We start from the raw sequence: 24,511 nt of genomic DNA on the forward strand, positions 1-24,511 counted from the left end.
AGTCCCTAGTGGTCTTCAGGATCCATCTGATCCTACCTCAGTTCCCAGGACTTCCCTGGTTCCCTTGAAGCATGGGACTACATATATATGCAAGATTTATTTACAAGGCAGTTTACATGGCACTTGCTCCCTACCTGGGCTGGTGTACCTGAATGTCCTGTTCCTCATAATGGTATGGAAAATTGAGTCCTCTCTCTTCTGCCCCTCCCTTTATTTTTAATCCTAGGTTCCCCAGCCATTTTTGTTGCTTCATGGGCTATCACCAGGCACTTTCTGGAAGATGTTGGGTAAGCTGTTTGAAGGAGAGATGACAAGAGTGTATTTTATATTGTACAATTCTTCAAACAAGATGGACACTTCTTTGCAACAATCTAGGAGAGGCCTGTTTCTCAAACTGACGGCCACAAAAGGATTCTCTGGAGTCCTAGCCTTCTGAGTGCCCAGCTCCCCAAGGGTGTGGATTTGCAGATGGGCTGAGGTCTTTACCATACTTGCAATTTCATGGTCCTCCCTCCCTGCCTGCCTGCCCTGGCAGCTCTGTGGTTAAATTAGGTGCCACACAAGAGCTTCATAACCACAGGAAGGTGCTGCTCAGTGATGAAGCTCTAAAGGGCTGACCAGCTTTTTCTTCTTCTTGGCTTTTCTCCCTCGCACCTTCCTACTGCAACTAGGTGTCTGAGAGCCTTGCAGAGCCAGGCCTGGAGAATGGCAGCCACATCCTCAACAGCTCCTGCTGAGGACAAAGAGATCTTAGTCTTGTTCTCTAAAGATTTGAGGTGCTGGGGAGGGAGGTGAGCCCAGGGGGCATTCTGGGTCTAAGCACCTGGAAAGAAAGCTTGAAAGAAGCCAGGGAGGAAGCGAGGCAGCCTGACAAAGCAGGGGTCTGGTTCTCTTTGTCATAATGACACAACCAGGCCAGTAAGTGAACTGGGTTGATGGAGGCTGACAAGCATCTTGCTGTCCAAAATCAACCCCAAATAATTATTTTAAAATGATTCTTTTAATTGGGTAAATTAATTTTTTAAAAAATCTGGATTTTTCAGCTTCCTTAGAAAAATTGAAAGTTTTATCAACATTTCCCATTTTGTTTTGTGGCGAAACAAGCTGGACCAGAGTCACGGCTGCTGTAGACTAGACACATGCTCTCCAATTTGCCAAGTATCCCCCATGCCTGATGCCACTGGGTTCCTGAGGTCACATGTCAGTCACCCAGCCTCTTTACTCATCAATGTCACCTGCCTGGCTAGTGTTGAGTTTGCCACTTTGTTAGCTTTGAGATCTGAAGTCTCTGGCTTTCGGGTTCCACACACATCTGCTCCCCCAGACACTCACCAGGCGTGACTAGAGACAGGGCACTGCTCCCTCCGTCCAGCTGTGCTTCTGGGCAGCAGGAGAGGGTTGGTTCTAATTGCACTAAGCACACAGCCACGGGGGTCAGGACCACAGCATGGGTCCTTCATCTGAAGGGCACCTCAGGGAATGAGTATTCTCTGGTCAGCTCAGCTCCCCACTCCTAACGGTGCCTGGCTGTCCCTCCACAGGTGCTGGGACATCAACGCCAATGCATCTGTCTGGTGGGTCATTCGAGGCCCTGTGATCCTCTCCATCCTGGTAAGTGGCCATCCTCCCCTGAGCTGGGCTCCAGTGAGAGACACCAGACAGTGAGACAGAGGAGACAGGGCTAGCACCCCTCCCTCCAGGCGTGGGACAAATAAACCTCAGAGCTTCCAGAGGTTGATCAGCAGCATGAGGGGCTGGAAATTCCACCCCTAGAGAATGGTGGATGGGAGTGGGGTCAGGAACAAGCAGGAGGTGCAAGAGCTTACGTCATTCACTTTTGTTCATGACTAGGTTCTGAAATGTGGTGAGCAGAGCTCTTTGCACTAAACTGGCTAGCTCTGTTGGCTTCAATCCACCTTCACTGGTTTAGATCTTTGGGTCTTAGTTATTTTACAAGCATCATCTTATTCAACTGGAAAGAATCTCATGAGCTGGGATCCTGGAGGGAGGAGGTGGGTTATGGCTGGGGAAAGCTGAGTGAGGCTGTGGTCTTTGTTCTGGGCACTCGTCTTAACTCATTTTAAGTTCCCAGGAGCTCCTGCTGAGCCTATGGATATGGATAAGACTATGGGGGACAGAGGAAGGAAGACACATGAGGGGCACAGAGGGGTTGTCTCATGGACCAAATCAGCCCCTGAGCGGCACACAGGGCTCAAAGGGACTCCAAGGCTGCAGAACCAGTTGACAGAAAGTGCCTTCCATGGCTTCATGGGAGCAAGGAGAGGGCACAGGACAGGGCAGCAGCCTTCTCTCCCACTGGCTGACTCAGTGACCTCCTGGGGCCAGCTGGGAGGAGGTGGCCATCTCATGACCTTCTTCTTCTTCAAAAATAATAAAATTGGTGTAAAAAATTGGAAGACACGACATATATTTTTAAAAAGGGAATTAAATCACCTTTTAGCACTTGGATACACATGCGAGTACATGCGTTTTCCTCCCCTTCTTTTTCTTCTTGAGCATACATACTTTTTTTTTTTCAAAATGCATAATATGGTTTATGTCCTAGTTTGTTCGTTTCCTCATTTAGCAATAGATGTGAGCTCTCCCACATCCTATGAAGTTATTTGACCAACCAATGTGCTATGGTTGCATGATATTCCCACAAGAGAGTGTCTCCTCATTTAGTTAAGCCAGTTTCCTTTCTGTAATTCTGGGACTCAGACAACTCCGCTGGGCAGAGCCCCAGCTGAGGGACAGTCAGTGTCCAGGCTGATTTCATGGGACTATGGTCTGTGGTGATTGAGGGATGCTGGGTGGGCACTCCTGGTGCAAAACATCTCCCTACCAGCCTGTCACATGGCCTAGAATGCCAATATTTACATCTCATCCTTAGGATCTTAAGATTTTTTTTCCCTTTTGCCTACAAGAGCTTGCTAAGACAAAAAAATAAAATAAGATAATATAAAACAGCCTTTATTAGTTTACTCCATGCACAGCTAGCTCAGAGCAAGATGCCTAACAATCTGAGAAGCAGTGTTCCGAAAGTAGCAGTGCCCAGCTAAGGCCACTAATCCTGTGTCTTTTGGCAAGTGTCCCCAGGCCCCAGGCTATTTATGTGAACAAAGAGGGTGCCTGGCTGGGTGATTCCACTCATCCCTTTTCTGTAAATGTTGCTGGAGCTGGTGGGTGAGTGGGGAGGAGAGGTACCACCCTGTGTGCAACTTCATAATATTCTGGCACTGGGACTGGAGGAGGGGACACCAAAAAAAAGTGAAGAGACTCCATTCCTGTCCTTTAGGAAGTTACGATACAATTGGCAGATATGTGAACAAGCATACAGGGTTAACAGATGCATGTATTTGGCCCCTCTCAAATATTTCAAGTGCTCTTATGCAGTAACATTATCCCTAACTACAGTGAATTAGGAAAGGAAGGTAATCAAGGATGGCTTCCTGGAGCTGGCGGTTGAGCTGCCATTGGAGCAGTTCTGTGCGATCCCTAGACCAATAGCTTCGGCATCACCTGGGAGCTTATAAAATTCAAATTCTTGGGCCCCACGCCAGATGCTGGGAGGGCATGTAGCAATCTTCCTTGTAAACTTTGAGAGCTTCTCTGTTAAGGTTCTACTCAAAATGTAGTCCAGGAACCAGCTTTAGCATTCCTGGGAGTTGGGTAGAAACACAGAACCTCAGGCCCATCCAGACCTGCATTTTAAGAAGATCCCCAGAGGATTCCAATGCACTCCAAGTGTGAGTACTGGTGCTGAGGCTGAGTGGACCTCAGAGCCCCTGCAGCCCAGGGCTAGGAGGAGGCCTCCATGGCCTGCAGACAGTTTGTTTCACTGAGACAAGGAGGTGGGGGGCAAGCAGGTGAGGTGGGGAAGGGATGATGTGCCATTTTGGGGAGTATCCTGGGTGTGGTCTGCACTGCCTTCTTTGCCTTCAGGCCCTGGGGCAGGGCCAGGGGAAGAGGTGGAAATGCAAAACACCTGTAACACACATTCTGCCTTGTGTTTTACAGATTAATTTCATCCTTTTTATAAACATTCTAAGAATCCTGATGAGAAAACTTAGAACCCAAGAGACAAGAGGAAATGAAGTAAACCATTATAAGTAAGTGGAGGGCAAAGGCTCAGGCATGTTCAGTCAGCACACATTTCCTGAGCAACAGCTGTTCACCCAGCTGCTGTTAGGCACTACTGGAGACGGGGGAGAAGGGAGAACCCTGACCTAGTTCCAAGGAGTCCATATTCAATATAATAGTGTAAATAGGGGCAGGGTGTGGGTCTGTTGTGAGACTTGAGACACTGTTCTGATGGTGAGGAGACAGGAAATCTCAGTGGGGATTCAGGAGGCAGAGATCGTCAGATTTTTAAGGTGTGTGGTCCAAAAATACTTTAAAACCTTTAAGATGTTGTTACCGAACAGGGCCAAGTTGGGTGTATGACATACTATTATTACCAAAAGGACCCCCTACTAGGTTTGCTTTGCCTGCTGCCAGAAGAAAGACATCTCTCAATGCCAGAGATTTGTGAAAAGGAAAGGAAATGTTTATTTAAAGCTATAGAGGCTTAAAGTAGTGACCCAATGTCTTCATTAAAATACTGAAGTCCTTTAGGACACCCACAGACGCCCACAGTGCATCCTTTTCCCTCTGTCCTAATGTGGGGTACCGTATCTCAGGAAAAGAAGCAGAAGTCCATGATTCAGGCTCCCAGCACCATCAGCTGTGTCTCCACCATGATCTCTAGTAAATGCAAAGCCATGTGGCACCTTCTCATGGCCCACCAGCAAGAGTCCTCTCACCCCTTTTCTTCCAGGCAAAGTATCTCCTGCTTCCTAAGCCACATGGCAAAAGGGAGCACCCCAAAGCCTCATGGTCCTGACTGCCAAGGCTGTGTAGTTCTCTCTTTAATGGCTGCTGCATCTGGGTTTAAATCCCTGCACCAACCTTCCTCTGCAGTCCCATTTCTGACTTCCTAAAGTTGGAAGCATTCCTGTGTTCTTCCAACTTTACTAGGCTGCCATCGTAAGTCTGGGCAGGTATGGCCCCATGACGTTGAGCCAATCTTCTCCAAGCTCCCATGCAGGTGCTGTAACCATGGGGAGCTGCCCCCAGTTACATCTTGGGTGGAAGTCACTTCCATTCCCCTGGCTCAAAGCATGGCCACAGCTATTTAACATATCTGTGTAACCAGTTAAAGGCTACAGATATGTTAAATGGCCATGCCAGAGGTTAGCTGCAAAGCTGTTGCTGTACAAAATAGCTCTGCATGTTCCTGCTCCATGTGTCCCTTTCCCCAACCCACACCTGTGGGGGTGGAGGAAAGAGGTGAGGACATCCTATATATCTTTCTAATATTTCCTAGACACCTTGAGTTCTGGATCCCATTCCAAGTCCCTACTTGGGCCCCCCCTCTGGGCTGCACCCTGTTACAGTCCCTCCTTTCAGATATACAACTCCTTTATAATAATATAAAGGACAATGGACGTAGGTCTCATCTTCTTGTAACTACTCCCGGCTGGGCATGGATGTTGTCCTACCTACCCTTGGGTCAGGGGTGCCCTGAAAGGGGGGTGTGGCACAGAGGGAGTCCTTCCTGTAAGGGGAAAGACCTTACAGAATCCTGGTCAGTTGGCTGTCACCAGGAAGTTGCACGTTTGATGTCCAAAGGCTGGCATTACTGGACAGTTGGCATCCTAGTCATATTCTGGAGGTGACAGATTTGGAAAGAGAGTTGGAAGCACAACTAAGTCATAACCACTAAATGACCAAGTCAGGGACTTAGGTAAAGAATGGCTTATCTGGAGGAAGGTGTACAAGGCATGCTACACCTATCCAAAACTCTTGTGGCCCACTATACTTCAATTGGGCTGAGGAGAATATATTAGGATTTCCCTCCTTTCAGATTTCTGGGCCCTTTCTGCCCAAGCCATCAGGACAGAAAAGGAAAATCAGTTCTAAAGTGAACTCCACAGACTGCCCAAACCTTTCACCAACCCAACCACTTAGCCAAACTGTTGAGTTTCAGGGGGCGATCATGAAGAATGGGCTCCTTAAGTGAGGCCTATATTGCAAGCAATCACTCAAGTAATGAGGTCATAGGCATATGCCCTATGAAAACAGAAGAACACACAGACACAGGTTAATTCACAACAGGTTAGAACACAACAATCCCCAAACCAGTCTCTGTGCCTGTGAGACTGTCTTTTGGGAAGACATTCAGTTGCAAGGTCCTTCCTACAATGATATTTAACATGGCAATTTGACAGGTCTTCCATACCTGTAAATTGTACATCTTTGGTGATATTACAAACCCAGTTTCAACTTCCAAATGAAAACAAACTTTTAAGACAGTTAGCTGCTCCATCTTGATGTTCAATACGGAGCATCATGATTTTTCTTGAACCACAATTTTTTCTTCTTAAAATCACCCTCATTGTCATTAAAGGGACTACTTTCAGTCCCACTTTTCATTTTGACTGTTCATTTGCATAAACACACCAAGACCAGCCTGGATTACTTATGATCTTTAAGTCCTCTTTGCTGGAACTCACACAAGGAACCTTTAGATTGACTTCTCAGTCGGCCCCGTGGGGCACAGAAGCAGAGCCACACATCCACCATCTGGCTTCGCCTGTACCAGTTGTTTCACTCAAATCCTTGAGGCTTCCATTGTGCCTACAGGTTCCTTTTTAGCCATCTTTCAGGAAAGCAACCTTCATTCCTTCCCTGGAAAGACTGCCAACCAACCGCACAACCAACCAAAGTACCAGGGTTTTTCTCGTGGGCTTATGCTAGCTTCGCAAGTGAATCCCAGTTCCTCAGGACTTTCTGGTGACAACCAGTACCCATACATGCCTCCTTCAGGCGTGACATTCCAGTCAAAGTCTTGGTTAATAAAACCACCATTAATGACTGGTCTCAATGGATTTATGCAAAGAAACCTTATGTCATCACTCACTCCTTCAGGATACCAAATTCTGGAGGGATCAGGTAGGGAGAAAAATACAAAGTGGGAAGGAAAATCCTTTTTCTTCTGATATCCTTTTATTTTTCATTTACATATCTTACATTTTCCCTTGTTCACTTTTCTACAGAGTGTGAAGCTTTAACCTTCCCTGGAATCCTCAATTTCCTTTTCAGAGCAGATGCAGAGCAAAATAGAACAATACACAGGTAGAGGCATTCTCTTGCACCAGCACGTCCACCAGTGCCTCTGCAGAGACATGCTCCTTCGGCCCTGACTCTTGGCAGAGACGTGCTGCTTTGCCTCAGGCTGAAACACTCATCAGCCCCAAACAACCCTTCCTGGGTCCTGAGCAGCAAAAAGGCATGCTCCCCAACCGGTTACAGGCGACCTTCTGTATGTCTTACAGGTGACTTTAAACTGGTCTTCAGATACAGAGGGTTTCTGATCAGAAACAGAACCAATGGGAGACACTTGCTGCTTTCCCATAAAACCAGAAAACAAGTAGTTGAGGTTTCCTTTCCTCCAGGTTTAAACCTTTCACAACCTTTCCTACATAGTTTTACCCATCCAGATTTAACCATAATTCACTTTTAATCCCTGCTCCTTTCCCACACTGGGAAGGACTATACTTAAACTCAGTATCTGGCATCAAAAGTCCCTAGATTCGCAGGGACATTGTGCAGCTTTCTGAAGCTTAGACCTTGCAAACCCCCTATAAATCAGATAGTCACCCTTGGACCCCAGTTCATGACCTTCAGAACCAGAGCTCTCCCTATCAGAACCAGTTGCACAGAGAACCTGACTGGTGCAGTGCCCACACAGTGGCAACACACAGCCAATAATCTGAAGAGAACCCTTGGCCCACCACCTTGCCCAGTTCCAAGATGGCGGAACTCTCGGACGACCCATCATCCAAGATGGCCACCCCCATTCATGCAGGTCGTCCAAGATGGCGACTTGCATACATGACCATCCTCCATGGTGGGGCACTCCTGTGGCTCATCCTCCATTTTACCCAAAATGGCGGTGCACCCACATGGCTTGCTGTCCCATTCCCACCCTACAATCAGTCTCGGCTTACAGAGCCTACGGGTTTGCTTCCTCCCCAAACCTGAGTACAGGTTCTCTTAGTGCCGTCTGGGCTCCCCGAAACTGTAAGTGAGCAGACAGGGGCAACCTGGGAGCAGCACACTAACCAAACCATTACCCACAACTCCATTATTCTGACAGAGTTCAGAAACCAGTTTTCAACAAAACCATTTCACTTCTTTGCTCTGTTCCCCGTTCCGTTTCCTTTTCACCTTTCCGGGCATGATTAGGTGGCCGCTGCCCTCGGGAGGAGTGTGGAGAAATTCTCAGAGACGGGAAAATCCTGAGGGGGTGGGTCTGCTATGGGTAGTTATCCTCCGGGTGGAGTCGCCAAAACTGTTACAGAACGGACCCAAGTGGGGGAGGGGTGAGGACCTCCCGTATGTCTTTCTAGCACTCCCTGGACACCCTCAGTTCTGGACCCCGTTCCAAATCCCCACTGGGGCCCCGCTGGGCCGCGCCCTGCTACAGTGTTGCAGCGAGTCCGCGCTCGTCGCCCAGGCCACCGCGGCAACACACCAGGCCGAGGGGCTGGAATAAGGGGCATTTATCTCCACACAGCTCTAGAGGCCGGAAGTCCAAGATGACGGTGTTGGCAGGTTCGGTCCCAGCCGCAGCCTCTCTCCTCGCCCGCAGGCGCCGCCGCTCAGCCGTGTCCTCACGGGCCTCCTCCCGAGACCGGCGCCAGCCGGACTAAAGCCGCACAGGCGTGACCCGGACGCAGTCACCTCTTTACGGGCCCACCCGAGGGAGAGCACAGCCCCCTCTCGGGCCTGCGGGTCAGAGCTTCAGCTTGTGGGTTGGGTGGGGGCAGTTCACCCGTCCCGGGAATGAAGGCGGACCAGTGTCCCACAGAGGCTCTCTCTGTGGTGGTCAGGGTGTCCAGCAGCAGATTCCTTAGGACGCCTTTAGGGCAGTGGGCGCTGAGGTAGGGTGGAACTGGGCATACAGGATACAATTGCCAGATAAATACAGGCTGCCCAGTTCGTTTTTAATTTTGGGTAAACAATACTTTTTTTTAGTAGTTACATGCCCTCAAATCCATTGTTTATCTGAACTTCAAATTAAACTGGGCATCCTGTATTTTTAGTTGCTAAATTTGGTAAATCTAACCAGGGAAGAAAATGAAAGAGCAAGTCCTTCTTATCAAACAAATAAGAATGCTGGCTTTGCCAATAATACATTAGACCTAGAGTAACAGTCATATCTGCACATAATTCATGAGTAAATATTTGAGTGGGTCCACGTTCAGATTGTTTACTGGTAGGGGTGCCTGATCAGAAAGTTTTGGGACTGGCCATGGGTTGATAAATGCATCTCAGTGATGAGTACATGAGAACTGAAAGTTTTCTGAAATAAAAAGTAAAAACAAAAAAGTCTGGGGACACTGCTGCCAAGCCTCCGGCAAACAGGCACGGCGGGCGAGCGCAGCCGGGTGCCGCGTGCCGCGGGCAGGGCCGGACCGAAGACCGCGCGCGTCTCTTGTGTTCCCAGGCGTCTGGCCAAGTCCACGCTCCTGCTGATCCCGCTCTTCGGCGCCCACTACGTCATCTTTGCCTTTTCACCAGATGATGCCATGGAGATCCAGCTGTTTTTCGAACTGGCTCTTGGCTCATTCCAGGTAAGTTTCAGGGGCGGTGTCTTTACGGTGGAATAGAAGTTCCCTGTGTCCTTGGAGAAAAACCCACGGGCCATACCAACAGCAGCCAGATCTCCCCGGATGAGTTCAGCAGTACGGTTTGGGAGCGTGGATGCCTCATTTGGCAGAGACCCGTGAGAAGCAGAGGGGCAGGACCTCACTGTGTCGTGACCCTGAGGGAAGCCCAGGTTCCCCACCAGTCAGATGGGGTGGGAGATGAGACTGAGGAGAGAGAGACTGATTCCAGGGAGGGAAAAGGAACCCTCCCTCGCTGTACTGTGCGACTCAAAGGCATCCACACAGCTGTAGTAATGTAAGCCCTGAGGGCTGTGGCTGAGCCATCAAAAACTAGAGCAGGGAGATGAGCATTTGGGGAGAGTTTTTGAACAAATAAGAGCTTTGTATTCCTACTGGGAAGTCCATAAAAATTACTCAAACTGAAAACTTCAGAATTTGCAACATCAGCATTATTTAGAATCAGTAAGAGTTCCAAACAGTTGCCTCTGAGGAACAGGAAGTGGGGGTGCGGTGTCCGGAGGCTGCTGTTTTTTTTTTGTGACAAGAATCACTTGACTCTTTGGAGTCATGTGCGTACACAACTTATTAAAAATAAAAACCAACTTAACAGGAAAAAAAGTGAAGAGAGAAGTCACCTGCCTACTAATTCAACAAGATGTAAGGTTTAGAAAAAAGACAGTAAACATGCTTGGACAGAAGGAGCTCCCGAACTTCAGAAGATTATTTCTTTCCAAAAATAATGTGATGTAGCTTTCAGGAAAAACATACAGAGGACAGAAAATAAGTAGATGAGGGATTACTGAAAAAAAAGAAAAGAAAGCAAAAGAATTCATACATAGAAGCAAATGTGATGAAACCCTTCCTGTAAAGGTGGGAGAGATGGGTTATACGTTTGGTTTGGAGCTTTCTAGCAGCCACAGCAAAGCCAGAAACACAACTTGTTTCAAGAGTTACAGTATCCACGGATGAAAACAAGCTGTAGAGCACAGGACAGATCTAGTGGTTATACGCATTGGGGCCTGAGAGAAATTTTTCCCAGTGGGTTTTCCTAAAGAAGCCAGTCCTTCCTCAAGGAGATTGGTCACCTTGCAGAGTCCTGCTCACTGGGTGGCCTTGGCCTCCCTAATTTCCAGAGATATGTTCAGGGTGGGCCTGACCAGGGTCATGCTTTTGTCACTCTCAGGTTCCAGGGAGGAACCTGACCTGTGCCTGCAGACCCCACCCCAGGGATGTCCTCCCTCTGAGCCTCTCTTCTGCTCAGACCCCCTGGCAGCACCTCAGACCACCAGGGAACCAGCCTCTTGTGGAATCCATGATTCTTTTTCTCTGGGTTAGGAAGCTTTTGTGCCCACTACTCTTGTAATATATGGGGGGACTGGGCTTAGAGCGGTCCATTTAGCAGATGGGGGATTCCAGGCCCACACAGATAGAAGGCCTTGATGCAGCCAACAGCAAAGGCAATGTGCCCTGTCTGAGAGTGTGGAGACCCAGGGCCACCTGCTTGCATGGATGGGGACTCCCAGTGACCTGGAGCCGGGCTGTGGCCTACCCAACCAAAGGCCACTGGACTTTCCTCTGGGGAAATGGCTTGATGAGAGAAAACCAAGAGTACTTTCCTAATGTTCCCCTAGAAATGTTTACAAAGGAAAAGGATCTTTAAGAGTTTTCTTTTAGATTTTATTTATTTATTTTTTTAGAGAGGGAAGGGAGGGAAAAAGAGAGAGAGAGAGAAACATCAATGTGCGGTTGCTGGGGGCTATGGCCTGCAACCCAGGCATGTGCCCTGACTGGGAAGTTCGCAGCCCACGCTCAATCCACTGAACTACGCCAGCCAAGGCTAAGAGGTTTTTCTAAAAAGAACCTTTGTTCACATACAAACATATCATTTTATATATATTATGCATTTATGTATAACATTTATTTTAAAAATTTGTATCATGGACAATTTCTTCCATATACAAAAGGGAAGAGAATAGTGAACCCCCTGCACAGCCACTACTAATGAGCTCTCCTGTCTCACCTCCATCACCAGCCCCTTCCTCCAGCCTACCTGCATCGTTTTAAGCAAGCCCAAGACATCGTTTTATTTCAAATGTGAATATTTTAGTGTGTGTTTTCAAAAGATGGGCTTAAAAAACACACACAGAACCACAGTATCATTACCCCGTCATATATTTGTAAAAACTAAGCTCTTTCTAATTGTAGAAATAAAACTTGCTTATTGAAGGAAATTTGGAAATAAGGAAAAGTCAAAAGAGAAAAATTCATTAATAATCTCAGAACCCAGAAATAACCTCTGTTAAGATGTTGGTGTGTTTACTTCTGTGTCTTTTCTATTCAGGAAGACACACACAGATGTGCCCACAGGCAGATGGAATCAGGATCGTGACGTGTGGTTTCGTTGCCTGTTTGCGTAATTCTCTATCATGCCCACCCACCCCGTGAACAATTCCCCATGCCATTGTAAGAGTTTTAAGTTGTGGGCTGGGTGAGGCCTGCCATATATACCTGGAGCACATTGAACTGCCCCTCACCCAGGGCTCCTACCCTGACCTGAATGGTGACGTGTCCCTGGATCCTTGAGACCCAGACAGGCGAGGCCAGGCAACCCTGGGCCCAGTGAGATGGGCAGCAGCATCTGCTGGAAGCCTGACCTTTAGCTCCAAACCAAGCACACACAGCCCGAGTGCAGCCTAAACCCCTGTGACTCAGTTCACTCACCCATGAAGGGGGTCCTCCCACCTGCCTAGAGCTTTGGCAAGGATTAAATGTAGCATCTGGGACCCAGAAGCCCACAAATGTGCAGGCCAAGCTATGCCCAAAGCTTTTATTTCAAAGCCTTCCTTTCATGGTCTCTACTAATGGTTCCTAATAAGTGATGCCCATTCCAACCTCCTGGGGATCTTTCAAAACTGCTGATGCTCCCACCTCCATTCAGATTTGGGGCACAGAGTGAAATTGGGCAAAGCTTCCAGGTGGTTCTAATGTGCAGCAAAATTTGGAAACCACTGCTTTGAGTAAGTATTCACCCCCCCTCACCCCCCCAAATTGTCCATTCTGGGCAGCATTCATTGATGCCTGAAATTCTAAAGGAAGTCCGCCTAGTTTTGTCACTAAGCCTTGTTAAATGCCAATCCCCCTGAGCAGTTGTGCGTTTCAAGCCTCTATAGGCAGGCTGGTTTATTACCCTTTGGGTCCTTTCCAATGTATTATGTAGCTAAGGGGAGAGCAGGATGGCACTAAGGAAGAGGAATTGGGCCACTGAGGTCAGAGCTGTGACATCTAGGCCCCTGGGCAGGGCCTGTATTTGTAAGGAAGAACAGGCTGGCCGGAGGTGGGTCCCTGAGGTGGTGAGTAGAGTATTTGCACTGTAGAGACCTTGTTCACAGCTGACTGTTCTATGCAGGCCTCTTAGTCTCAAATCCTGCATCCCACCCTGTAATCCCTACCCAGGTGGAGCTCCATGCTGCGATCCCAGGGGACACTATGGGGGAAACAGGAGCTCCAGGTACCAGGTAGCGAGGGTCCTGATAGGCACAGACCCCCACCATGCCAGGGAACGCAAAGCAGGTATAGCCGTGAGGCCCTGGACCAGAGAAATGCACTCACTCACCTGCCTGTTCAGCAGGGAGGTCACACCCACTGCTGGCTGGCCAGGACGCTCACACGGGCTTTGTTCTGGCCACACGGTCGCATGTCTGTTTTTCACTTTGAACAGTTGTCCAAGTTTAAATATCTTCAGACTTCAGTTTACCTTTTATTTTCTTTAAATATTTCTTTCGGGAAGGGGGTACACCCTTCTATTCAATTAAGAGAAACATTTTTATCAGTACAGAGGTCTTTTGTTTTTTCACACTCACACCATGAATTCACAGGGAATGGGCTCCAGCAGCCCAGGCTCCTTTCCATCGCTTCTCACAAAGTATGCTGCTCTGGGTGGAGCAGGCTGGCATTCCAGTTCAATCCAGAAGGATTGTTTCCTTCTGTTTTTTTTATCATTTTCCTTAACGCATTTCAGGAAGCTATCTCAGCTCTTAGAATGCTTAACATGCTCAATAGGTACATTAATTCTCTTGGCAAGAATCTCGCCCTTAGCTTGTTTGTTCACAACAATGTTTACCGCTTGCTGGTTAACACTGTAGACTCTTGCATTGTTGCCATGGGAACAATCGTGGGGCATTCCTTTTTGATCAGTGTCCTTGTCTTGATGCCTGCAATACCACCTTTCCTGTAGTTTCGCATGTCTGTGGCCTTAGGAAAAGCTCCATGCTCTCTAAAAGGCCTAGAGAACATTTATATAATGGGTGCTCCTCCTCTTCCCCGTTTTCATTCATTTTGGTGAATTACTGGAAGATGTCAGTTCCAGGTGAAAGGTCCAGCTTACCTCGAAATGAGCCCACTTAGGGCTCAGGGTCTCACATGGGCTGGCCCGAAATGTGGGGGCAGTGTTGCTTCAGGTGCCATTGCTCCCTGCTTCCAGATGGCCCATCTAACTAATTCAGGTGACTTGCCTTCCCCACAGCCCTAGTTAGCAGCCCTTACTCAAATGTTACGGACACCATGTGTGTACAAGGCCTACGCTGGACACTGGGGACAAGAAACAAAAGGGACCCTGTCCTTGGCCCCTAGGAGCTGGCTGTGCTGGACGATGCCTGCACAGCCGGGGACACTGTGGGATTCAGGAGCAGCCCCCATCCCTCTGGAGGAGAGAGGTGTGAGAAGGCTCTGGGACACTTCCTGGGAGCATTGGGGAGTGAGCCTGGGGCTGGTGATTAAAACACTGGGAGGAAATTGGAGGGAGGCTGGTGCCAGAGCACCTACACTAACCCCACTCCTCCCTCTGCAGGGCCTGGTGGTGGCTGTCCTCTACTGCTTCCTCAACGGGGAGGTGAGTGTACTTGGGTTGCCCTAATGCCTGGAGGAGCCCCCCAGTCGCTGGATTCGGGTTCAGAGGGAGCTACCTGGGAAGGGTGGTAGGGTGTGGGCAGGGGAGGCTGGGGTGTCCTGACTTGGGCCTGTCTTCTAGGAGTCTGAGCTCACTTTACAGGAGCTCACTTGGAGGTCTTGGTGGAACAATTGCTGGGCCCTACCCCCAGTTTCTAGTTCAGCAAAAATGGTCTGGGTTGGATCCCATGAATGCTTTTTAACAAGCACTCCAGGTGATTCCTGTCCTCGGGAAGGTCAGGAGATGGAGGAAAGTACATGTACCCCAACCTGAACCCAGCTCCTGACTGCTGTCTGCTTGCTGGACGGCTGATCTCAGTCACTGCCCCTCTCTGGGGCTCAATCTTCCCGTCTGTAAAATGAGTAACTCAGATGACTTTTCTGCCAACTCAGAGAACCCCACATGAATGAACTTCTTTGGGGGCTGCACTTACTTTGAGGCCTTGGCCCTTGCCCAGCATCTGGGTCAGGACATGAGGTTCCCGGCACACAGAAGCTGCATAATCATTAGTTGAACACAGCGTGCACATAAGTAAAGCCTTTCTGTGATGGCTGACCATCCATCTGCTGTGCCACTTGAACAGGAACAACTTCTGATATTTTCTAAAAATGAGCCATCAAACCTAGCCTCAAAGGATTTGCTGCTACAGCTAGCATTCAAGGAGGAAATTTCCAAAAAGCAGCTCCCTGATCCTCTGATTACTTCTGAGGTATGGCTTCCTGGGCATGTATCCTGTTGTCCCATGGGCTTTGGAGCTCTGGAGTTTGTGTAATGACCACAAACCCCTTCCTCAGGACATCTGTAGTGAGATTGCAGGTGAACACACTCAGAGATGGGGCTCCACCTACTGGATCTCAGGGCTAGAATTGGTCAGTCTGAGTGGCCTGCAGAAGGGAAGGCATGACTACTGGACCAGAGTGGCAGGGCTTGTGCAGGGGCACCAGGGTACGAGCAGGGCTCTGGACCCCAGGTCCTTCATGTTGTTCCCACCTGGGCTGATGACTGGTCTCCGGGGCCAGGTACAGCTGGAGGTTCAGAAGAAGTGGCGGCAGTGGCACCTGCCCGAGTTCCCACTGTGCCCCTTGGCCCTCAGCAACTCCTTTAGCAACGGCACCAGCGGCCACACCCACAGCACCAAGGCCAGCCCCTCGGAGCCAAGTCCGGACACCTGCAGGGCCAGCGTCATCTGAGGCTGGAGCAGGGTCAGCCATGGACTTAAGTCAAGCTGGGTCCTGAGAGGGCAGGACACTGCTTCGGGACAGTCCATCTTCCTCACAGACATCGTATGCTTTTCCCCTGTGACTAATAACCTCTCCTCCAGGCCTTGGGTTGGATGGTGAGAATTCCTCAGAACTCAACAGAAGGAACTTGGGGCACTGTGGGGGAATGGGGGAAAGAGCAGTTCAGGGGGCTTAGAAGCGAGGAAGATACTGGGATGAGATTTGGTCTGTTTTTCAGTCCTTTTGAGACACAGGTGAGGGGGGATGCTTACCTACCCCTTCCTGGAGGGGGAATGGCTTTTCTGGTCCTCTGCTCCAGTTTTCAGGGACAAACTTAGAAGTCCAGGAAATGAGAAATCAAGGACACTCCCCACCCCTCACTGCAATTCAGCTATCCAGCAGCTCTCACCCTAGGGCCCTCAAGACAACTGCTGAATCCTGTCAATCCCAGTGGAGGCCAGGAGAGCCTCAGGATGCCCAGCTCCCTCTTAGCAACCCTGGCATGGTCTGAGGCATCTCTCTGTTGTAACTGCCCCTTCGGTCAGTTACCCACAGCCCCCAGGGCAGGTACAGCAGGAGATGGGGCCTGATGCCATTTGATAAGAAAGCATCAGGTTCACCAAGGCCCTATGACTTGCCCAAACAACTAGGCAAAGAAGTGGCAGAAGTCCAGTACAGCCTTTTAGTTATTTCAAACCCCCAAGCTCCAAGTCCGTCTGTTTTACCAGGGCCTGTCTCCCCATTTCATTGGGGATTTTAGTCTCACGCTTTCCTCTCTGAACCTCAGTTCCCTTGAATACCAACACTCCCTCCCCACCAACCTTGTAAGGACTAGAGGACTCAGGATTCAAGCAAACACATTCTGGAGATGAAAAGGCTGCTGTTCCCCCAAACCCCCACTGTGGAGGAAAGAGCATCTTGCTGGTGAGTGGGTCCAGCTTGAGTCCTGGCCTTGGGAGGCCCTGGATGAGTGCCAGCCCTCTCTGGGCCCTGGCTCCCCACCTTTGCAACTCCCCCTGCAGAGACAAGGAGGTCACCCTTTGCCCCTTTGTAGACTGCTCCTGGTGAGAAGGCCAAGTGCTCAGGTCCAAGGCTAAGGACCCGGCCTATATGGTTTATGACCTTTTTGCTCTCTGAACATCAATTGGTCCACACCTCTGTTGAGCCACCTCCACAGACTGTGCATTTTGGAATAAAAGTTTAAGGGAAAAAATCACAAGAGGTAGGTATAGGCACCCAGCCCAGCCCAGGAAGGGGAACTGTAGTGACCAAAAACTCAACACTATCAGTGGCAGCCAGAAGGAACCAGGGAAGGCCAGCATTCACTAGGTCGGGGAGCAGGAAAGGGCTATTGTGGAATAAAATGGGCTGAGGGCAAAAAGGGACTGGAAAGGGGGTGATTTAATGCACAAAAACACTGATCTGCTGGCACAGATGGAATCTTCGCTGATTCCTGGTTCCCTTCACCTGCACTCATCTTTAGTATGTTTATTAATCATCACCCAAGGTCTAGCAAGTTCAGACATGTGCTCTTTGAATGTATCTAGGATCAACACTGGTACCCTTAGGCTGCCTGATCCTCACCAAAGATGGACACGCACATTTGCCCTGGGGAGGGCTGTGCATTAGAATCAGATGGACTTTTCTGGCAGACTTACTCCAAAACTTCTCAAAGATTTCAGGCAGGATTCCCACAGGCAGACCCCTCAGAGGATGCAGCCAGCTAGTTGCTGGAAGCTGGGCCTAGGCAGGGATTATGGGGTTCCCCAAAGGCAGGGGGTCACACCAAGTAACATAGATTGAAAACCTATCATGTGCAATAAATTCTGAGGGAATCCTGCACTCTGCCTCCCTGGCATAACCAATGCTAAAGCAGGGAAGCATGCATACAGTTCCTTTGAGTTGGTAGGAAAAAGTCCTAGGCACTGATGGGACATCCTTAGCTGGAAAATGATCCACTCTTTGCAACCCTGGGAGCCATAAAACAGGTGTGAACAGCACTTAGCTGTGCAGCCAGTCCAGGTACCAGTGACCGGAGCTACTTCCAAATCTATTTCTGTCCTGGGAAGAAGGATTCAAGCAAAGGGTTTTAAAATGTGTTCTACAATCTATTGTACAACCTAATAATTTGGCTAAGCCTGTGAGGCTGGTGAAACTAAGGCATCTTCCTGCCGTCTGGCCCTGGAAAAAGGCCCCTGGGCCATGTCTGGCTGACCATCCAAAGGTTATTGGGTAAGAAGACATGTTTCAAGGTCACTCTCCCACCCCTACCCCCACCAGAAGTCACATGTTACAAAAGTCCCATCTTGACCACACTTTCTTATAGAACCAGATGTCCTTGGAGAGAGGGCCTTAAAATTTCCTTAGTTGGCCCCAGGGGTGGGTGATGCTGTTGATGTGAAGGCCACTGATGGCATTCAAGAAAAAGAGGAAGGAGGCGGTGAACTGGCACCAGAACATCAGGGTGAAGCCGATGAGCGTGACCTGGTTCCTGAGGAGGATCACAAAGCTCAGGAGCCCCCCAAAGGAGAGGACAAATGAGGTGAGGAGGAGGATGGAGCCCAGGGCCCACTTGCGCAGTGAGTGGAGGTCCTCACACACCTGGGACACCATGAGGAGCTCCAGGCCAAAAATGGCAGCCACCACGGCCAAGGCGCCCACGCTGCGGGCCAGGACCATTCCCACAGCCAACCCCGGTATGCCGGCCTGACTCAGGTCTCTGAGGCAGTGCATCCCAGTCTGGTTGGAGTTGGTACAGAAGTGCCATAGTCCAAAGAGGTGGTCCTCAGCCAGGAGCCAGCGACCATCACAGATGGAGACAGAGGACAGGACCACAGCCAGGGCAGCACACACGATGATGAGGGTCCGGATGAAGGATTCAAAGAAGGACCGGTGGGGCCTCCTTTGGCCCAGCAGTCTCTGGGCCTGGAAGATATCACAGATGTGGCATGTCAGAAATGGCCCCACCACGCCCTCTCCAACTTGTGCAGGGAAGACCCTGAACACACCTTGTACCTTCCCACAGCCATGTTTTCTGCTCTGGTCTCCCCTGAGGCCTGGAATACGGCCTTTACTCACAGCTTCCCCTCCAGCTCCTCCATACCTTTCAGCACAGACCCACCTTCTTTGGGGAACCCTTCCTCCATTCTACCTGTTCCCTATTCTCCATTCAAGACCTATAAACATTGCTTGTCAAGTTACTCACCAGGCCTGAAGGGTTCCCTGACCTTTCTTCAATGATCTTCACGAGTGAGAAATCTAAATCCTACTCCCTGGCAAATCTTCGGCCCTTCTGAATTCAGAAAACCTGTCTAGCCTGGCTAGTGTGACCCTGAGCTTGCAGCCAGCCTGGGTTTCTTTATAAGCAAAACAAGACTGCCTGGAAAGCTGTGAGGGTTGTAAAAATCACTGGAACATAATACGTGGTTGTCTCCCTCTCTCCCTAGAACTTCCCAGTACAAGTCCATTTGTCTCCTAATCCCCACCCAGCTGGTTCTGCGCTGTCCACATTCTGTCCAGGCCTCCATTTTATTAACTTGTTTTCCTCAGCACTGACAGGGATGTCTGCACCTTGCTCTTTGGTCGTGCTCAGCTCCTCCCAGAACATGGCAACCAGACTTTCTGTTCTAGCAGTTTCTTGATGGGAGGGGTGGGGAGCCACTGAGGCTCTTCTTTAGCCTCTGGTTTCAGCACTGGCTCCCCTCCCTGGCCCCCTCTCTTCTGGCAAGCTGAGCCAGGTGTCCAGGAAGTGTCCCTTATCTCACAGCACTCAGACACCCCCCCAGGCACCATTCCCAAACACTGGCCCAGAAAACAAAAGAAATACCTCAGAATAAAACTCCTTATCCAATGCACAAGTACTGTAGATCCACCCTGTCTCCTCCAACTTCATTCCCCTGTGCATTCTCCCTGGCCACCTCACACAGGTACAGCGGCCATCCTTCCATGCTTAGGACAAACCTAGAACTTTCTTCCCTCAGACCTACTGGCCCCTCCACCTGAAAGGCTCTTCTCCAGGTTGCCCCTTTTCTCCATTCTTCATGTCTCAGCTGAAATGTCAGAGACGTCTCATCCTTTCTGCCTACGCAACCCAAACCGGGTCCCCTCCTGTCATTTTCCATCAGGCATCTGTTTTCTTCACTGTTCTGATCACAAGTTATCTACTCCCTTTTGATTTGTATTACACATTATTATCTATCTCACTCAGAGACTCCAAGAGCACAGTCTCTGAGTGAGCCTCCTGTTAAGACACAGCTGTGTTCCCAGCACCTGGCACAGTATTTGACCTGGGCATTCAATGGATGTGCAAGAGACATGTATATTAAATGAGCAGTCAAGTTTGCAACAACTGTCACTTTCATCTGAAGCTCCCGTTAAACCAAAGTCTTCTAGCTAGTATGTGGAAGCAACCCAACTTCTACTCAGTGTGGGGAGGTCAGCAAAACAAGATAGCTCATGCATGGAAGTAATGCTGAGAAACCTGATGGGGACTATGGAATATACCCAAATCAGGTGCAAATGGAAGTAAGACCAGGGCACACCTCTCAGTGAGGGACACAAAGCAAAGCCACATTCCTGGGACAGTCCTGTGGTGAGAGCCCCAGCCAGAACAAGGCTGGCTGCTAACTTGCAGAGGTAAGCAGGAGCTACTGCTAATTTCAGTCCTAGGGATACATGAATAAGGACCTCATTTGCTCTTTGTGCTCCTGCATAGGTCCTATTTTACTCTTAAACCTGTGAGGTTAATACAGTAGGAAGCTCCGTGGTGGGGGCAGTGGTTGTGCAAAAAGGAAAACTTACACAGAGATCAGGAGACTTGCCCAAGATCACTCTCCTAAAATCACAATAAAGCCTGTTACAGCTGCCCAGACAACTGTATATTATGCAGAGGATGAGATGCATTCAGCCATTAAACACCAACTTCAGCCTTCCAAGTACAGGGCCTTGGTGTTAGAGGTTCAATATTACTGAAGAAAAGGATTAGAGGTACAGAGAGGTCAGGACCTTGACTCAAATCTGGAGACAAAGGCAGTCTTGGGCACTGGGAAGAGGACCCAGGCAGGAGTCTGGGCTGCAGTTCTCAAACTGTCCCTTTGTTTCCTACAGGGACTTCCAGGTGCTGAGGCAGGGCAGCAGGCAGAGGAAGCTGGCTCTAGGCCTCTTGCCCATTCCAGTGTCAGCAGGGCCCTGTTACCTGCTGGAGACAGTGGGAGTCTAGGGGTCTGTACAAGAAAGCATTAGAAAAAAATGGCTCTACTGCTAAGAAACAAACAGGAAACTTTGAAACCTCTGTGTCTACAAGCCATTAAAGGCATTTGGTCCTTGGGTAATTTCTTAACCTCTTTGGCCCTTGTTGTGACTCTTGCAGAAAAGCAGTAGCCATAAAGGTACCTGGCGAAGTGACAACATTCTAGAGGTTGATAAGGTCCTAGAATGGGAGAGGCCCAGATGCAGAGAACAAGTCACAAGAAACATAGGACCCAGAAACCTTCTGGCCTTAGACATCACACTGTCTGGAGGACAGGCACGTCCTGTCTGTCTCTCAGCCCCACCTGTCCTGAGCACAGACAGGACTTTACTCCCTAGGTCCTCCGATATCACACCAGGATCAGAAAGAGAAGACAGCTGATGTCAGTTTATTTCCCCCTCCCACTACAAAGCAAGGCTCTGTTGAACTCTCTGACCACCAATAAAACTCCCAGGCATTACATCAGATCAGGTATATAAAAGTGCTTAGCAACTGAGCAGCACTCACATTACCAAGCTGTTAATATCAGTAACAATAATAGTGCATACTGGAGTCTTCATTCCTAACCACCTGGCTTTTGGGCACCTGCACTAGTGATCCAGAACCCGGAGTACTGTCCTGGAGGGCAGCTAGCAGAAGCCTCGTCAGTGGGGGTCCAGTGGATAAGAGGAGGTAAGGGCAGCTGAGATCTGTCCTTGACCTGCCAGCCCCCAGTTGTGTGACCTTGGGCAACTCACAGGTTTGACTGTCTCCACTAAAAAGGGGCAAACAAGACAAGTATTTCCCTTTTTTCATCTGTAAGCCTGAATGCATCTCTTCTGACTCAGAGAAGTGTCGTTTGACACTCCAGGGCCTTTGAGTCCCATGCCAAGATTTTATCTTCCTCTATAACTCAGGACCCCATCTACTCCCCTCAAAATCCAAGTTGGCACTTTGAGCTGCTCACTACTCATTCTCTCCATCCCCAACACAGCCCCCATACTCCCACCGCCCACCCCCCACTACCCACTGTGCCTAGGCCCTCATCATCATTAGCTGGAAATTTCAATAGCTTCCTGGCAGGGATCCCCAGCCTCTGGGATGTAGGCAGTACAGTTCTGGCTTGTTAGGAACCAAGCTGCACAGCAAATGAGCTTGAATGAAATTCATTTGAATCATCCCAAAACCAATGCCCACCCACGCTGATGCCCCTGGAAAACTTGTCTTCTACGATACCGGTGCCTGGTGCCAAAAAGGTTGGGTACTGCTGTCCTAAAGAGTTGGACTGCCACCCCAGTGCACTGGTCATGCAGTCCCAGGAACTAGCTTATCCTCTCTTTCCTCACCTAAATGGAGATAACAAGTACCCACCTCTTGTGGTGCTTGTGGGGCTGAAATGAGTCATCACTCCAAGTGCTTAGAACAGTTCCCGGCACCTTGGTTAAACACGCCTAAACAGCAGCACCCGCCTCGCAGGGAAGCCTGTGTCCTCCTACCTAAGAGAAGAGCTACTGGGCTTTACCTCATCTCCCCACTCCCCTCCCCCCACTTCCTTCACCACTGTCTGGGTCTTCTTGCTACCAGTTTCCCTGCCCCACCTAGACCAATATAAAGCACCCCCGATTCCTCCTGTAGTTTTTGCACTTCTTAATTTAGCACTCACTTCCCAATATCTCTTCTTAATCATTGTTTAAAAGTCTCTCTCTCCTAATGGACAATTAGCTTCTCAAAGGGAGAGACCACAACCTGGTCTTCCCCTCTTCACTGCCTATCCCCTTCGTCCTCAGGCCTATTCCCAGGAGGCTACCTGGTTGACTCAAGATTCTACCCCAGAACAAAAAGGAGGAACTTGAGACATTCGTGTTGCCGTCCCCAGCTAGAAGGGGTTTGGGGGATGGTCTCTGGGTGGTGTTCAGGGAAAGAAAGAAAGTATGAGTAAGATTGGGAGCCAAGAAGTCCTGGTTTTGCATCTCGATTCTGTCGCTTAGCTACCGTGTGAACAGGTTTCTACAGTGCAAATTTCAGTTACCTCTTCTACAAAATGAGCACAGAGCTATCTACCCGAGTTGTGGGTGTCTGAATACCTGCATTCAAAGTCACGGAACCTTTAATCGACAGCATAGCCCGGTTGGCGGACTCTTGGGAAGACTAGCTGCTGGGATGCTTCCGCTCCAAGTAAACGCGCGCACGCGCGCGCGCGCGCTCAGAGTAGCGCTCCCGCCACCTGCTGACCTCCCTTGAGACAGCTGCTCTCGCGAGGGAAGGGGTAGGAATGGGGGGATTCTCAGGCAATACAAACATCTTGCACCACCCAAACAAGAAAACAAAACTGAGGTGATGCGGGCCGCTCCTCTCACTAGACACTTTATTTGAGGCGTCCGCACGCCCCAGCGAGTTCATCCCTGTCTCAGAACCCCAAACGCATTTTGGGGAAGGGGAGATGGTCTTTGTAACCTCCGCCTGAGAATGTTGTGGTTCCTCCAGAGACGCATTCAGGTCGCATGAGGCAATCCTCACTTTGTAAGTGTATTCTATCCATGCTTCACCCCAGGCGCACCTCCTTTTTAAAAAGGAGGGACCTCTCTGGTGAACCTAATCGATGGGCACTTGGTGACTCCAACGAGAAGCAGAAAAAGAAGTTTGGGAGCCTCGGGGGCTGGCAGAGCCACGAAGTGGACGGCGCCCCAGCAGCACTGTCGGGGACAAGCCCCCCCCCCCCCCCCGTCTCTTCCCGCCCACCGTACTCGGAGCCCCGCCAGCTTGCTGCTGGGGGCCCGCACCGCGGGGCGCCACTCCTATCCACCCTCCCAGCCACTGCCCGTGGCTGGAACTGGTTTGCGCCGCGTAGCCCTTTTCCTCCCGCGTGATTGGGGCAGACGCTGGCCCGCTGGGGCCCGCGGGGCTACCTGCACCGCGATGGCAGTCATGCTGCACCCGGGATCCACCGCTCCCGCTGCTCCCTGCCGCCGCTCGGCGTCGGCTGCGGATGCCAGTGCTGTCCCGGGACCTCTCCCCGGGGGCGGAGCTGGGAGGCCGTAGGGCGGGCCGGAGGGCGGGGATGTAGGCTGCTTTCAAAGAGGAGCGATTAACCCGAGGCAAGCTCGGCCAGCCCCACCGCCGCCCTCTGCCCTCGGTTGCAGCCCAGAGAAGCCCCCACCCCCACCCCGGGGGGAGGGGGGAGGAAGGGCGGACTCTGAGTGGAAAGCCAGGGGCGGGGGCGGGGAAGGTGCGAGGATTCCGCCCGCAGGGGTGGGACCCCCCCCCCCCCCCCCCCCCGCCCCCCAGCCCCGACTCACCGGGGCCTGAGGGAAGAGGACTGGCGGTAGGGGGAGGGCTGACCCCGCTGACTTCGGGCCGGGAGTCACGTCGCTGCTTTTGAACCTTCGAGACGACGTCTGCC

At 50.2% G+C, this 24,511-nt stretch overlaps 2 protein-coding genes across 2 annotated transcripts in view; one reads left to right on the forward strand and one right to left on the reverse strand.

Moving 5' to 3' along the window:
* SCTR (secretin receptor) overlaps window positions 1-17,088 on the forward strand; it is an 80,628-nt gene extending 63,540 nt beyond the window's left edge. Inside the window, exons 9-14 of the mRNA XM_036023619.1 lie at window positions 227-287; window positions 1,542-1,611; window positions 4,021-4,112; window positions 9,557-9,683; window positions 14,566-14,607; window positions 15,684-17,088. Coding sequence (XP_035879512.1) covers window positions 227-287; window positions 1,542-1,611; window positions 4,021-4,112; window positions 9,557-9,683; window positions 14,566-14,607; window positions 15,684-15,854 — 563 coding nt within the window. The 3' untranslated portion in view covers window positions 15,855-17,088. The remainder of the gene's footprint in view (window positions 1-226; window positions 288-1,541; window positions 1,612-4,020; window positions 4,113-9,556; window positions 9,684-14,565; window positions 14,608-15,683) is intronic.
* Window positions 17,089-17,267: 179 nt separating this feature from the next.
* Window positions 17,268-24,171, reverse strand: TMEM37 (transmembrane protein 37). Its single transcript, XM_028533497.2, has 2 exons — window positions 24,018-24,171; window positions 17,268-18,809 (listed from the first exon to the last, which is right to left on the reverse strand). Exons 1-2 carry the CDS (start codon window positions 24,036-24,038, stop codon window positions 18,237-18,239), a joined length of 594 nt encoding a protein of 197 aa, XP_028389298.1. The 5' UTR covers window positions 24,039-24,171; the 3' UTR covers window positions 17,268-18,236.
* Window positions 24,172-24,511: the final 340 nt, after the last annotated feature.

This window comes from Phyllostomus discolor, chromosome 4 (assembly GCF_004126475.2).
Source record: "Phyllostomus discolor isolate MPI-MPIP mPhyDis1 chromosome 4, mPhyDis1.pri.v3, whole genome shotgun sequence".
Taxonomy (NCBI): Eukaryota; Metazoa; Chordata; class Mammalia; order Chiroptera; family Phyllostomidae; genus Phyllostomus; species Phyllostomus discolor.